Below are 15,000 nucleotides of genomic sequence, written 5' to 3' on the forward strand. Positions count from 1 at the left end.
GACTCTGTCTCTGTCTCTCTCTGTCTCTGTCTCTCTCTGTCTCTGTCTCTCTCTGACTCTCTGTCTCTGTCTCTCTCTGCCTCTCTGCCTCTTTCTCTCTGTCTCTGTCTCTCTCTGTCTCTGTCTCTCTCTGCTCTCTGTCTCTGTCTCGTCTCTGTCTCTCTCTGTCTCTCTGTCTTTCCCGCTCTATTTCTCTGACATGCACAGCTGTTTTCTGAGGGGCGAGTGTCAAGCGCGCCCATCCACCAGTGCGCCCATCCACCAATTAGCATCTGGCAAAGAAACCATTCTTAACACATACCAACAAGCAGTGCAGCAGAGTTGTGCGTGTGTGAATGCACGTGTGTATTTGCCTGTCGATCATGCAACGGGCCGCGCACACGGCTTTGCAGTCGCATATGCAATAGCGACGTGGCACGCACGCACACAAACACACAAATAAACAAATTCAAAATCCTTCCATTGTCGAGCCTTCATTGTTTCCTGAGATTCGTGTGTGTCAGAGAATGGGATGGATTATAAAATGGAGGTGGAATTGCTCGATTCAATAATCACTCCTATTCTGTGACCCACACGTCTGCCTCCCGCCATCTGTCGGTCAAAATACAATTGAACTCTGACTCCTCGCGTCTCCCTCTCCCGGAGGTTCCCCTCCGACGTCGTGCCTCTGAAAAATGCTATGAGATCTTTGTGCGTGTGTGTGTTTGGGGGGGTGGGGGGGGGGCTGTGTGTGTGTGTGTGTGTGTGTGTGTGTGTGTGTCACTATCACTTTGTTTTCTCCAGATCTTGATATGAATCATGCTATGTTTTTTTTCTTTTTTTTGGAACGGCTACAGTTTACTTTACAGCCTTGAAGGTCATCGCTGTGCACCACACAACCCCCTACCCCCCCCCCCCCCCAGCCCTCCATCATATCTGCACAAAGGGCTTACCACCACTTCACTCCCATGCCTGCGCCACTCCGTTCTGCCGTGCGACTTGCTCTCTTTTGGCCCTGCACAAGCCAACACGGTCACACACCTCCGTTTATCTGCTTATCGATGTGCACGAGCAGCAGCGACCAAAAGTTACCCCAAAAGTGACGGTGCTGAAGACGGAGTGTCTTCCTCAGGGGAGTTCACCGCATTATCCAGAACCGGCTCCGTCGGAAAAGCACCCCCCTCCACCGCCTCCACCTCCAGCTCCTTATCATCTTTCAACCCCCCCCCCCACCCACCCACCCACCCACCCACCACCACCACCACCACCACGACTGCCTCACACTGCAGGGCCAGCCTGATGAGCCAGCCTCCCTGCACCCCGTGGATTACCTCGCGACACGGCAAATCACTCATCCCAAGCAGGCCTTTAATTACAGCGGATAAATAATAGATAAACCCACTGTCCCTGGATACAACCCCCCTCCCCTGGCCCCGGGTGCTTCACGGAAAGTTAAATGGGGGTGGCTTTTTGATTTGTCACCGGGGTATTAGAGTGGAAATGGAGGGAAATGGCACAGGCTGGGTACCCTGGGGTTTCAATGGCTGGTTATTCACTCGTCTCTCTCGTTCAACATGCGTCTCAATTTGCGCGACACTTTTGCACAGCGGTCGCGTAATGGCTGCTCTTTCCAGACGCCCAAAGAGCTATGTAAGACGGCACAACAGTGCGCGCTCCGGTTGTGCTCCCGGGGGCACGTCATTGTCATTATCGCACCTCTATTCTTCAGGATCAAGTCAAAGTTAAACCCCTGTGTTCATATCAACCTTGCGTTTTTTAGGTTTTTAGATTTTAACAGGGAGAGGGAACCGTTAATGTTTATTGAAGCTGTATTTTTTTGTCGCGGGAGCATCTGGTTTTTCGGTGTCCTCGTAGATCCATCCTCGAAAACCCGGTCCTCCCGGGGAGATGTTGAATGAAACCAGGTGCAAAACACACCTGTAGTCTGTAGCTTTTATCACAAACTCCATTACGGCCATCTGACTGGCATCCGCTCAGACACCGAGTACACTGGCCTCATAGGCGTAGGGGGATGGAGATAAAACGTTGATAATTGTAGTCATAAAGTGTAAATGGGCTCAACTATGCAATACGTGTTGGCCAGCTATAGGAAATGCCTCATGAACATTAGTAGAGAAAGAAAAAGTTAAAGAAGTAATCCTTGTGTCGTTTGGAATAACAGCACTGTGTAATTACCGTTGGCAATGCTTAGAGGTTCAATGTCAACGAAGGTCCCCCATAAAATGTATCCCTACTGCTTTAAATGTTTACGACTCTGGACACCGTTATACACTCGGACCCATTATCTGAGTCATTGAGAACGCCCTCCCTGACATCGCCCTGAACGCAGCTTTCTCAAGAGTCTCAAGCCGAGACAGAGGCCTGAGTCGTCCCCGCTCGTCTGTTAAGCCACCATCGTTACCAGACAAGATTCGCCAAAAGCGACATTTGCTCCCATAATTCAACGACTCCGGACTCGGCCAAAGTCCAATGGCAAGGTCTTCATACTGCAGTCTTGTTTCCGCGGAGCCGCTGCCTGAGATGCCAGCTGACGAAGCGAACAACTTGAGAGTCTCCCTGGCCTTGTTAGATATCTTGTGGCTGCCTCTCTCCTTGAGCTGTTGACTTTATGTTTACCTCTGGACTTGTGGACCCCTTATGTGAAGCGGGGCCAGAACCTGCGGGGCCCAGGTGATGCTTGTCCAGGTCGTTATTTGTGGCTCATCCCGGTTATCAATCTCACTGGAAGTGTCCCTTGGAATGCTGTGGGGGGAAGGGGGGGCTTCAGTACAATGGGGGGGGGTTGTGATGTGTGTTCCCTCCCCTTCTCTTCTCCTCCTTGGCTTTGTAGACCCCGCCTGTCTCCTCTCTGCTATCGCTCTCCATCTTGTTTTCCCGGTGTCTGTCCCCTGGCCCCCATCGTCTCTCCCTTCCCACCTCCAGCCGTCTTTGCCATTGTTGTGTATTTTTGGTCTGTCTTGTGCCGTGTCATAATGCAAAGCGTGGCACCTCGGTATCTCCCTCCGGGGAGCGCTCTGACATTTGCACTTGGATGTTGCAGTCATTTGCTTTCTCCTTAAGCGCCAGAGCACACACATCTCCACGATGCACTTGAGACGTGGGCAAATATCAGCCTGTATCTAATCTTCTAATCTCTCTCTCTGTCTCACTCTGTCTCCCACCTCTGTCTCCCACCTCTGTCTCCCTCTCTCTCTCTCTCTCTCTCTCTCTCTCTCTCTCTCTCTCTCTCTCTCTCTCTCTCTCTCTCTCTCTCTCTCTCTCTCTCTCTCTCTCTCTCTCTCTCTCTCTCTCTCTCTTTTCCTTCGTAACTCAGTTATATCACATATGCACTCACCATTCGTCCACACTTTCTTCATTCCCATTAAATGGTGTTAAATCCACTGTGTGTGTGTGTGTGCGTGCATGCATGCTTCTGTGTAGGAGTTAAGTATTCATGGTTTTGTGCCATGACTGTACTTCCGTGGTTATCATAAGGGTAGGTGTTAAAGCAATAGGCGGGAGCCGTCATTGTGTAATATATGAATGCATTATTAATGGAAAAGATGCATTCTGAGATATTCGTTAAATATTGAACTAGTAACAGAGGAGGACCTCAAGGGATGCAAAACACACCCACACACTCCCACAGATACCCCCCAGCCCCCCCCCCCCCCACACACACACACACACACACACACACACACACACCTAAACACACACACCCACACACACACACACACACCTAAACACACACACCTAAACACACACACACCTAAACACACACACACCTAAACACACACACACACACACACACACACACACACACACACACACACACACACACACACACACACACACACACACACACACACACACACACACACACACACACACACACAGAGACACACACACACACACATCATTAGGAATGTAGGCCAGCTGGCTCTTCAGTCAGTTTACACACCACAATGTGGACTGATGAGGGTGGAACGACATGTTTAGCTGTTAACAAGGTCAGTCCGGGACATTGGAATTGCAAGACATTCCTCAGTTTACCTCCGCCAACCCTTGGCGGAGGTAAGTCACATTTGCTGTTGCTTTGCTAATGTTTTCCGCTTGGCTAGATTAATGTTGGCTGCAGCTACATTGACCAGCCAGAGCGTGAGAGGTCAGGATTTACACAGACAAAATATGGAAATATGCGTCTGCCATTTATTTACCCTGGTGTCTTTTTTATAATATGTATTCATCATTGGTGTTTAGAACACCAATGTCATCTGATATAGAGCTCTGTATAACATCAACAGAACAACCTCTGCCCAAAGGGAATCATGGAGCCAAGCAATTTTCTCTGCATTTGGCAACTTTAGTGTCGGAAACATGTATAATAATTACCATTGCTATTATTACAGAGCCATTGTATATACTGGTAATGTAGTTGAATGCAAGAAGTACCTTTTCCTGATATAACTTCATAACTTCATTTGAAATTAATTCACCAAATTATTCAAAAACATTATTTCGGAAAAATAAAGGATTCTCTGCACCAAAAATGTGGCACATCTTGGTTTAGATTTTGTAGAACAATTGCCCAAAAAAAGAATTATGTTATTCATACACCAGTGTCTCCTTGATCTGCAATACTGGAGGGCCCCTACGCGATGAGCAACATCACCCAGAAACAGGGGGAATCGAGATTGTACTTCTCTGCCATCCTATCAGCTTCTGTTCTGCCTCCCTTTCACTAGTCATCACCTCCACCGACTTGCAAACCCATATTCCATTAGCTCTTTGTTGCTGTGTGTTTCCAGTGGACTGTGAGTGTATGTGTGCGTGTGCATGCCTTCCTGCCTGCCTACGTTCAAAAGCTGGGAGGCTTACTCTGTGCCAAGAACCTAACGAGACCGAACAGAAAATGGGTGTGCACACACATTTGAGCGTGTGTGTGTGTAGGTGTGTCAGTGTGCATGAGCTCTGTGTGCACTCTATGAGCGCTTGTCCCTTGTCAAATCAGCCGGTGAAGGGAAAATATGGGCTGGGGTTCTGCGCCAGGAGGCAATCCATTTCACCTGCATATGGGCAGAAACAACACTCAGCGCATTCCCATGCACGCCAATGGCTCTCTGATGGTGTTCCTCCTGCCCTCCACTGCCTCATCTCAGCCCCCCCGCCCCCCTCAGTAATACGTCGAAAGAGTCCGCGCCCCGAAAGGTCAACACGGATCAAGTCGACTTCAAACCACTGTATGGGGAGGAGTACACGCACACTAGAACACGTGCACTAGATAGAACACAAAAAACACCCACTACGACGTAACCACTAAAACACACAAGCTAGTACTCACAAAAGCCCGCGCACACGCACACACACTCCCACAATAGTGAGGAAACACCTCTGGACTCTGCTACATGTACCTGGGAGCACTCACTAAATCACACACACACACACACACACACACACACACACACACACACACACACACACACACACACACACACACACACACACACACACTCTGACCTGCTTTGCGGGGCATGACCAGCGATAAGAGGCAGTCAATCGCTCTCTGACAGACCCCTCACCATGCCTCTGTGTGGGACGTAATGTGGTGGAAGAGGCGTGTTTCTGTGTGTATGTGTTTGTGCTTCTGCGTGTGTGCGTGTGCGTGCGTGTGTGTGTTGTAAGTAACTAACGTTTGCTTCTTACGGGATAGACTTGTGCATGAGTGTGTTTCTGCTGTATGCGTACGTTTGTGTGTGTGTGTGTGTGTGTGTGTGTGTACTTCTGCGTGGGTATGCGTGGGTGTCTGTGTGTGTGTGTAAATACGTAAGTGATGTCTTATTATGTGGTGGAAGGGTGCGTATATCTTTGTGTGTTTCTGCATGTGTGTGCGCGCGAGTCAGTATGGTATTGCACGTTTCTTTGTTTGTGTGCGTACGGTCAAAAGACAGAATAAGAGACTGGTTCTGCTAGCGAAGGCTATTTTTGGGTTGTCCTCGCATCAGCGCGTGTCCCGCCCCAGCGTCTCACAACGCCCAGCCCCGGCCCGTGGCATGCATGGCTTCCCACGGGAGATAGCCCGGTGGTGACGCGGGGGTCATGGCAACCAGTAGTGCCACACCCCTCCCCCCTCCCGCCCCCTCATTCCCCCCCCCCCCGCGCCTCAGCTCTTTGGATCCGTTGCTCATGGAGCCGGACAGACGGAAATAACAGCAGCACAACCGTCGTCGTCTTCTTTTTAATTTTTCCACTTGTTAATTCCCAACGAGGTCACGGCCTTCCAAGGTTTACCAATCTCACATATTGGGGCTTGAATACACCTTGCTTTGATACCTTGTGTATTATCTGGCAAGACAAGTAGGGGAAAAGGTTTTGACAACTGAGGGCCAATTTAGGAACCCAAAATTTGACTGAGGGCCGCCAAAGGAAAAAAAAATTGGCGGGAAACGCCGTCAGCATCCCAGTGGTCAAAAAAAACATTGCACCGTGGACGTCTGGGAGTGAGGTCAAGTGAGGTCTAAATCACGAAACTGAGGTTCACCCTTTCAAAATAATGTGCAGTCGGATTAAAACTAACAAATGTAAAAGGATTTAATTGAAAGCTAGAGAGAGTCGAATTTTCTCTTTATATTTATTTAAATTAATATTGATTTAATAATAAAAAGATTTTTTTTTATTTATTTTTTTATAACTTACATAATTATGTATGTCATTGCGGGCCGCCAGGAATGATTGCGCGGGCCGCCATTGGCCCGCGGGCCGCACTTTGAGAACAAATGCTTTAAATGAATCCATTCACGGAGAAAATAAACGTCAAAGTAACCATGGATTTTTGAGTGATACATCTTTAAATTACGATGAAAAGGAATTATTATTGACGGTTATCTTGTTTTCTCTCTCTCTCTCTTTCTCCCTCTTCCCCTCCCTCCCTCTCTCTCTCTTGCTCTCTTGTTCTCTCTCTCTCTCTCTCTCTCTCTCTCTCTCTCTCTCTCTCTCTCTCTCTCTCTCTCTCTCCCTGCAGAGAAGTGTGATGAGGCTCTTGCGTCCCCACTCCCCCACACTGCCTTCACCAGCTCGTCCGTCTTCACCAACGGATACGCGCCTGGCTACGCTAAGCTCAACAGGAGAGGAGGTAGGAACGCACGCAGGAGCACACACACACACACACACACACACACACACACACACACACACACACACACACACACACACACACACACACACACGCTCACAAACAGACACACAAATGCACACACACACGCACAAACACACACATGCAAAATCACACACACACACACACACACAGGTGTGCTTGTGTAGATGGACAGAAAACATCCACGCAAACGTACAAATGCATAGACAAAGGATGCACCCACACAAACACACACAAATGCACAAAAAACACAGCGAAACGGTTGCACACACACTCATAAAGACACAAACACATCCCCCTCCCTCCCCCACCCCCTTACACACACACACACACACACACACACACACACACACACACACACACACACACACACACACACACACACACACACACACACACACACACACACACACACATCCACAACAAGAAAAAGGCCAAAAGGTACACACACTTGTTTCTCTTACTTGACATTTAACACTGACCTAAAGGCCCGAGCACAGCACGCCCTGAGTCTGCTCCTCCCTTCGGTGAGCCCTCACTCTCACAACCTCCTCTCATCCCCCGTTGCTTATAACACCCTCTCTCTCTTTCTCGCTCTGTCTCTCTCTGTCTCTCTCTGTCTCTCTCTCTCTCTCTCTCTCTCTCTCTCTCTTTCTCTCTCTCTTTCTCTCTCTCCCCCTCTCCCTCTTGCTCTCCTTCCCCCCCCTCTCCCCCCCTCTCTCCCTCCATCTCTCTCTACCCACCTATCCATCTGCTCATCTCGGCATCTGGTTATTACCTTGGTGACTCAGACTAAAGCCCTTTTTACTGCACTCCACAGTATTGAGAGAGAGTGAGAGAGAGAGAGGGGGGGAGAGAGGGGGAGAGAGGGGGGGGAGAGAGAGAGAAAGACAGAGAGGGAGAGTGACAGAGATTGATAGAGGGAGTGCGGAGAGAGGGGGAGAGAAGAGAGAGAGCGGTACAGATGACATCGCTCTGTGTTAATACATGTCATATTTCATGCGTTAATAAAGTCGCCGTGCAGCCTAAGCAGTGGCACGGGGACGGCGGCGCGCAGCCGGCCTCTCAGCCTGGTGTTTGATCACCCACCCTCGGCCCCTCCGCTCCCTTTAAAGAGGAAGGGCTCCTGGGCACGCCGCGCTGAGGAGAGGGAGGGAGGGGGAGACATGGAGAGGCGGAGGAAGGGAAGGGAGGGAGGGAAGAAAGGGAGGGAAGGAGAAAGGAAGGGAGGGAGATGGAAAGGGGGAGGGAAAGAGGAAGGGAGGGAGTAGGGATTAAGGGACGGAAGAAAGGGAGGAGGGGGGACGAAAGGGAGGGACAGAGAAAGGAAGAAAGGGAGGGGAAGAAGGAAGAAAGGGAGGGAGGGAGAAGGGCAGGGGGAGGGACAGGGGAAGGGAGCGAGGGAGGGGAGAAGGAAGAAAGGAAGGGAGGGAGATGGGAAGGGGGGAGGAACAGAGAAAGGGAGGGTGGGAGGATGGAGGGAAGAAGGAAGAGAGGAAGGGGCGGAGAACGGAAGGAAGGCTGTGAGGGAGGAGAAGGGGAAGGAATAAATAAAAAGGGTAAAGATGGATCGGAGATAAGTAGTATTTATACGGCTTGCTTCCAGCTGACACATCCAACAATTAATGGGGCACTGTGTTTTAATTATATTCATTATTTATTTAACATATTTTCTCTATTTACATACTTATCAGCCATAGTGTGCAACATGTAATCGTGTATATGAATTGGCCTCGGTTTCTCCAAGAAAGTGTGACAAAAATAGTATATGATGAGATAATTACATCATATGGGGGATAATGATTTACAAACAGGTGTTCTAACAGTGCCGGCTCCGAGCTCTTGAAGCGGTGCAGAGAACGAGCTCATTCCCAGCCCCGAGTTAGTACTGCCCCTCCCACAGTCGCCCACACTGCACGGTCAATGATTGGTAATTACAGCGCCTCACCACGGCTCCTGCTAGGCCATGCGCGTTTATATCTCACTGATGCCTTTCCAAACGCCCCTCACCTCCGAGAAAAATGCCCCCCTTGCATTGAGCTCCTTCTCCCAGCTTTGCAGAAATGACAAGGGGGTGCCTTTACTAACGGGATGACAGTCTGCTGGAAGTGAGAGGAGACATTCTTTTTTCCTTTTTTTTTTACCCAGAATACACCTCAGAGTATCATGAAATACACAGTTACCCAGAGCCAGGGACAAATCCTGACGAAGCACCTAAAACTGGAACACGGGTTCCAGAATGGCCTCAATTATAAATGTTGACCAATGGTTACAGCGCCCTCCTTTTTTGTCCGCCGACAGGAGACAGATAAGTTTGTCTTCTGCGTCGCACCGTACGACCATTGCGGTGTCCGTGATGAAGCCATCGCCTCATTAGCATTATTTCCTACAACAGGACAGGTAGAGATATACAAAGAAAATTGAAATAATAAGAGACCGATGGAGAGAGTAAGGAGAAGTTTGGCTGAGGCATACAGAGTTTTTATTTGAGCACAATGGAGGAAAGGATGAGGACACTTGCTGGTGTGAACAGTGGAATTGAAGCTGCATTGATTGGATTGTGACCATCGCTGACCTTTTCCCGGGCATTCCCTCCTTCGGCAGCTGCTCTCTCTTTCTCTTAATTCTCAGCTGAAAAGGATCATAACGTCGGAGAAGAGGCTCCAGCGGCATTATGCTTCTCTGTCAGCTACTCAAACGGAATTTGTTATCTGTCCGAATCAATAAGTGTGTTCAGAAGAGGATGTGCTTATATACCCGAGAAAGTGAGGGTTAGTCCGGGAGACGGGTTTGAAGAAAAAGTTGTCTTTCCTCTTTCGCTTTTTTCCCATCCAAGTCTTTGACAAGGCACAGGCTCCCACTCCACACTTTCCCATTAAAATCATCACATCTTTCTGTTGTGTTGGCAGGGTATGACTTCGCCAGGGTGTCTGTCTCGTTCACACACAGATAAATAAACCGCTCACCAACACAATGCAGCAGACATGGCTGGCTGATAACGACAGATATCACAGGAATTCTATCATTATAATCATATATCATCCCAAGCTAAATTCAACTGTGACAGCTCATTAAAAAACGTTTTAGCGAATACACTCTCGTTAAAAGGCATTTACTAAGCCGGGTATAACTCAAAGCACACAAACACATAATACTGATCAATTGCAATGCTGCAATGATATCAATGCAGGAATATTAATCCGTTTGTTTTCTCCCTAAATATACTTATACCCGATGAGCATGCATTCACACTCACACCTCATTCATTCCCTCATTGTAACCAGAACATTTCCCATGCAAAATCTCTAGAAAACGCGTCTTCTAGCTTGAAGTACATGGGAATGCTAGCAACCATCCCACATACACATACACACATGTGAGTTTGGCAGAGTCACCCCTAGCATCTGGTGCACTGCAGCCAAAGGCGCCGCCGGTGCTGCGCATTTCCACTGATAAGCCAACCTGCTGCCGTCTTCCAACACCGCACAACAGAGGAGAGTCACAAAATCAATGGGACACAGAGCTCATATTAAGCCAGTGTTGTGAATGCTGACAGCTATTAGATTAGCTTTAGCGCAGCGAGCATGTGTGCGCATGTGCGTGTTAATTTGTGTGTCTGTGCCTCTCTGCGTGTGCATGTTAAAGTGTACACTTTTGTGTGTGTTTGTGTATGTGTTTGTGTGTGTGTAGACACGTGTGTACGCTGGCAAACATATGTGTTTATATGTGCGCACCTGTGTTTATGTGCATGTGTGTGTGTGTGTGTGTGTGTGTGTGTGTGTGTGTGTGTGTGTGTGTGTGTGTGTGTGTGTGTGTGTGTGTGTGTGTGTGTGTGTGTGTGTGTGTGTGTGTGTGTGTGTGCGCATGCACGCAAGGTAAATGATACACTGATGATTTTCCGGAAGGCAGCCTTCTGTTGTATCTGCTGTATAGCAGCCTGCCACCAGCACCCCGCCATCTAACTGCTGCCACTTTGTCTTCACACCACTGTGCACGTGCATCTGAATGTGTGTGTGTGTGTGTGTGTGCGTGTGCGTGTGTGTGTGTGTGTGCACGCGCATCCATTTCGTGGATTCATACGGGAGGTGTAGGTTTGTTTAACCACTTTGCGGATCTACCAATCCAACCATCATCATCCCGATGCATCCGATCAATAATTCTCCGCTCCGGGGCCTGGGGGAGTCCAAGTGGAGGCTGTTCTCCCGGTTTGGGCTTCATTTCCTCGATGCTACTTCATTGCTGTACTGTTGCTGAAGCTTTTGGTTTTCAGCTTGTTTCTTTCATCCAACACCACAATCGCGGGCCAAACCGTTTCCTTTTGTTTTCATGAACAATAGCATGAGGCTCGCACAGAGCAAGGCGAGGCGGCTGGTGGAAATGAAATGGAATTCTTGTAAGAGCGGGAATAATAATGCAATAAAAGCGCCTCATGCCATTACTCAAGGTTTGCTGTCTCGAAATCGTTCACCTCCAACTCATCCTCGTCTCTCTCGCTAAAAGCCTCGCCTCACCTTCTCCATCCCTCCGTTTCATTCTCTTTTTCATCCTCCAAATTCGTTTTTACCCTCTTATTTCTTTTTTTCTACAACCCCCCTCAGCTTTCTGTCTGTCCGTCCGCACCTTTCTCTCTCTCACTCTCTGTCCGTCTCCCTACTGCTGCCTTATCTGAGAGACACCCGCTTTGCCTAAAGCCACACAAGACACACAGAAAGGTCAGCCGAATATTTCCCCTTGCTCTCCTCCGGCTGCAAGCAAAAGTTTGCCTGGCCGGGCCGGAGGGAAGGAGAGAGGGAGGATTGATGATCGGAGAGGGAGGTGTAATAAAGGAGAGGCAAAGAAATGGAAAAATTCAAACTAACATTGCAAGGCCACGGTGCCACGGACAAGTCTTTCAACAGCATTGGATATGACTGGCTGCTACAATGAACTGAAATCGAGTTCCTTCACCTTTGGTCCGATTTTAACCCCAACAAAAGGACAGAAAGTTTATGTTTTAGAAGCTTGTATTAGGACCAAATTCTGAACTTATATCTATCGCTAACCCCCCCCCCCCCCCCCAAATGTCATCGGCAGAGCATAATCATTCCATTTTCTCATCTTGTTCCTTCGCAGACAGTCGGAGCCACTCAAAGAGAAGCAGGTTGCGATGAGTGCTGCACCCCAGACAGATGTTTGGATAAGAAGTAGGAGAGTTCAGCAGTAAACGCAAGGAGGGTATAGGCATAGTGGCATAGGCATAGTGCATCGCACAGTATTCATTATGAGTTCTGAATTAATACATGGGCGTACAGACCGTGCCTTCCGTGCAACAGTCTTGGTACGGCACATGAATTCCTATAAATACATGTCACGAATTTTAACAATCAATTAGCCTGTAGTTTGACAAAGCGGAAATACGGGCAAAGGGAAAATAAATGTTTTTGAGTGTGAGGATGGATTAACAAGGGGAGAGAACATGAAAGAGTGGAATGTTTTGAGTAAAATGCGACTATTTGTCTCATTAGTTCTGAATCGGAAAGTAGCTCATAACTTTGACTCGCGGCTCGTGACTCGTAGCTGTCAAACACATTGACGGAGGAATGTTGTGTAGTTAGTCTGTGTGCGTGTGTGTGCGCGCGTTTGTGAATGCACTCGCATGCATTGACATTGGTGAATTTGATGAGGGATTGTAAATTGGATATGGGCACACACTGCAGGAGTCCTGCATAAAACCTTCTCCGCCAAGCATGACGCTGGACTGTTGATTATGAAAATATGTCCTTTAATCTCTATACATCGTTATTTGGTCAATTCTGTATCAATAAACCTCTGTTTGTTACTCTTTTAACAACCTCTGTAACAATTCAATGCCTTTCTGTCTCTATCTCTCTTTCTCTTACAGAGTCTTTGTCTCTGTGTCTCTCTCTCACTCTCTCTGTCTCACTCTGCCTCTACCGCTCGCTGTCTTTCTCTGCACTGTGTCTGTCTCACTGCCTCTCTCTCTCATTTCCTCTCCATATGAACTGCCATATTCCATGGGAAAACTATCTCTGCCCCAGCACCCATTTCCTCAGACTACAGTCTCCTGCCTTTTATCTCCCCCCCCCCCCCCCCACAACCTCATTATTCCCCCGTCCATCCTGTCCTTCCCCACGCCCATCTCGCTCCAAAAACGCAACCCCCTCAACTGCCTCCCCTCTTTACACCTTTTGTCTTCTCCTGTCATCGTCTATTCCTTCCTGATAGTGCAGCTGTGAGTTTGCTCCTGAACTTAGCCCGTGCATTTTAAATAACCCATCCGCCCAGCCGCCCACTCAGCGCCTTGGACTCCCTGTCATCTCGGCGGAGTTGTTTGATGTTGCCGCGGCGACGCCATCATCCATCGATAATGGCCGTCCGCCGCTAATTAAATTACTCCGTCTCCCTCCGCTCCCCGTGCATACTGCGACAGAAAGATGAAGCACCAGCAGAGGGCTAACCAGATGCTTCGCTGTCTCTCCCTCTCGTTTCCCCTCTCTCTCTCTCTCTCTCTCTCTCTCACTCTCTCTCTCTCTCTCTCTCTGCCTCTCTGTCTGCCTCTCTGTCTCCCAATCTCTCTCTCCCTACCTCTCTCGCTCCCTCTCTCTCTCTTTATCTGTCTCTCTTTTCCTATCTCTGTCTCTTTCCCCCTATGTCTCTCTCTCTCCCCATATCTCTCTTGCTCTCTCTCACTCTTGCTTTCTCTCGCTTTCCCTCTCTCGCTTCAGTCTCCCTATCTCTCTCTGTATCTCTCTCTCTCTCTCTCTCTCTCTCTCTCTCTCTCTCTCTCTCTCTCTCTCTCTCCTCCCCCTTTTCTTAAAGGCCTATAAATTCATTAGGATGTCTCTTGATTTTTTTTATAGTCTGGGTTAATATTCTGTCAGCTTTTTAGGGGGATGAAGGCAGTAAAGGGTACTGCAAATAGCCAAAAGCACAACTTTGATAAATATACACTCTGTGTGTGTGTGCACACACACTCACACTCTTGCAAAGACATTAAACGTCAACTTGCAAAACAGGTGTGTGTGTGTGTGTGTGTGTGCGTGCGCGTGTCCATACAAGCTTTACACACATTGGCAGTAAGACGGAGGAGGAAGATCCAACATTCTGATGTTCCCGATGCCACCGTTGTTTTATGTTCATGTGTTGAACCTGTCAGCAGCCGCTTCCTATTCATCCCAAACCTTGCTCTGTCAACGTCGCTCTTCCATTCCAGACGTGTTTTTTCCTTAGTCTCTCCAGGGTTCTCTCATTGATTTGCCCCATCTACAGCTAACTCTCCCCCGTTTCATTGTTTGCTACTAAAGCGTTTGAGTCTTTTCTGCTCACTTTAGCTTGCTTCTGCTGTGAACTCTCGCCGTTTCTGTCCCACGTTTTACCAAATGACCTCATTTTATCCCTCCATTTTAAGTTCCTAAATTGAGGAACTTTAAATCTCTTCAATTGTCGTTGAGGAGATTTTCGACGACCACTCTAAGCACATGCAATGGCCGTTTACAAAGCCGAAAGGACAGTGGCCAACTGTTACGACTCTCACCCCTGCTTGGCTAGAAAGGTTTAAGTCAGTCAAACCATCGCCATCTCTGTAATCATCATCTCTGACTGGTCTCACTCTCTTCAGCTGAAATACACAAAAGACACAAACACACAAACACGCACACACAAACGAACGCACGCAAGCACGCGCGTGCACACACGCACAAAAACACACAGACACACACACACATCTTGGTCAGCTTTTAAACTGTGGGAATAAACTGAGGCAATTACTTTTGAACTATGAAGTTGTGTTAAAGCATTGTTTCTTTTTTGCCTTTTGTGCAGTTCCTCTGGAGGAAAAGTACAGGCCCCCTGTAGACACATCACAGTGG

At 48.3% G+C, this 15,000-nt stretch overlaps 1 protein-coding gene across 1 annotated transcript in view; it reads left to right on the plus strand.

Moving 5' to 3' along the window:
* The window catches only part of cntnap2a (contactin associated protein 2a), a 206,423-nt gene that overhangs the window by 48,087 nt on the left and 143,336 nt on the right, over positions 1 to 15,000 (plus strand). The window contains 1 exon segment of the mRNA XM_060045779.1: positions 7,001 to 7,111. Within this exon segment, the coding sequence (XP_059901762.1) occupies positions 7,001 to 7,111 (111 nt within the window).

The sequence above is a fragment of the Gadus macrocephalus genome, chromosome 23 (genome assembly GCF_031168955.1).
Source record: "Gadus macrocephalus chromosome 23, ASM3116895v1".
NCBI lineage: Eukaryota > Metazoa > Chordata > Actinopteri > Gadiformes > Gadidae > Gadus > Gadus macrocephalus.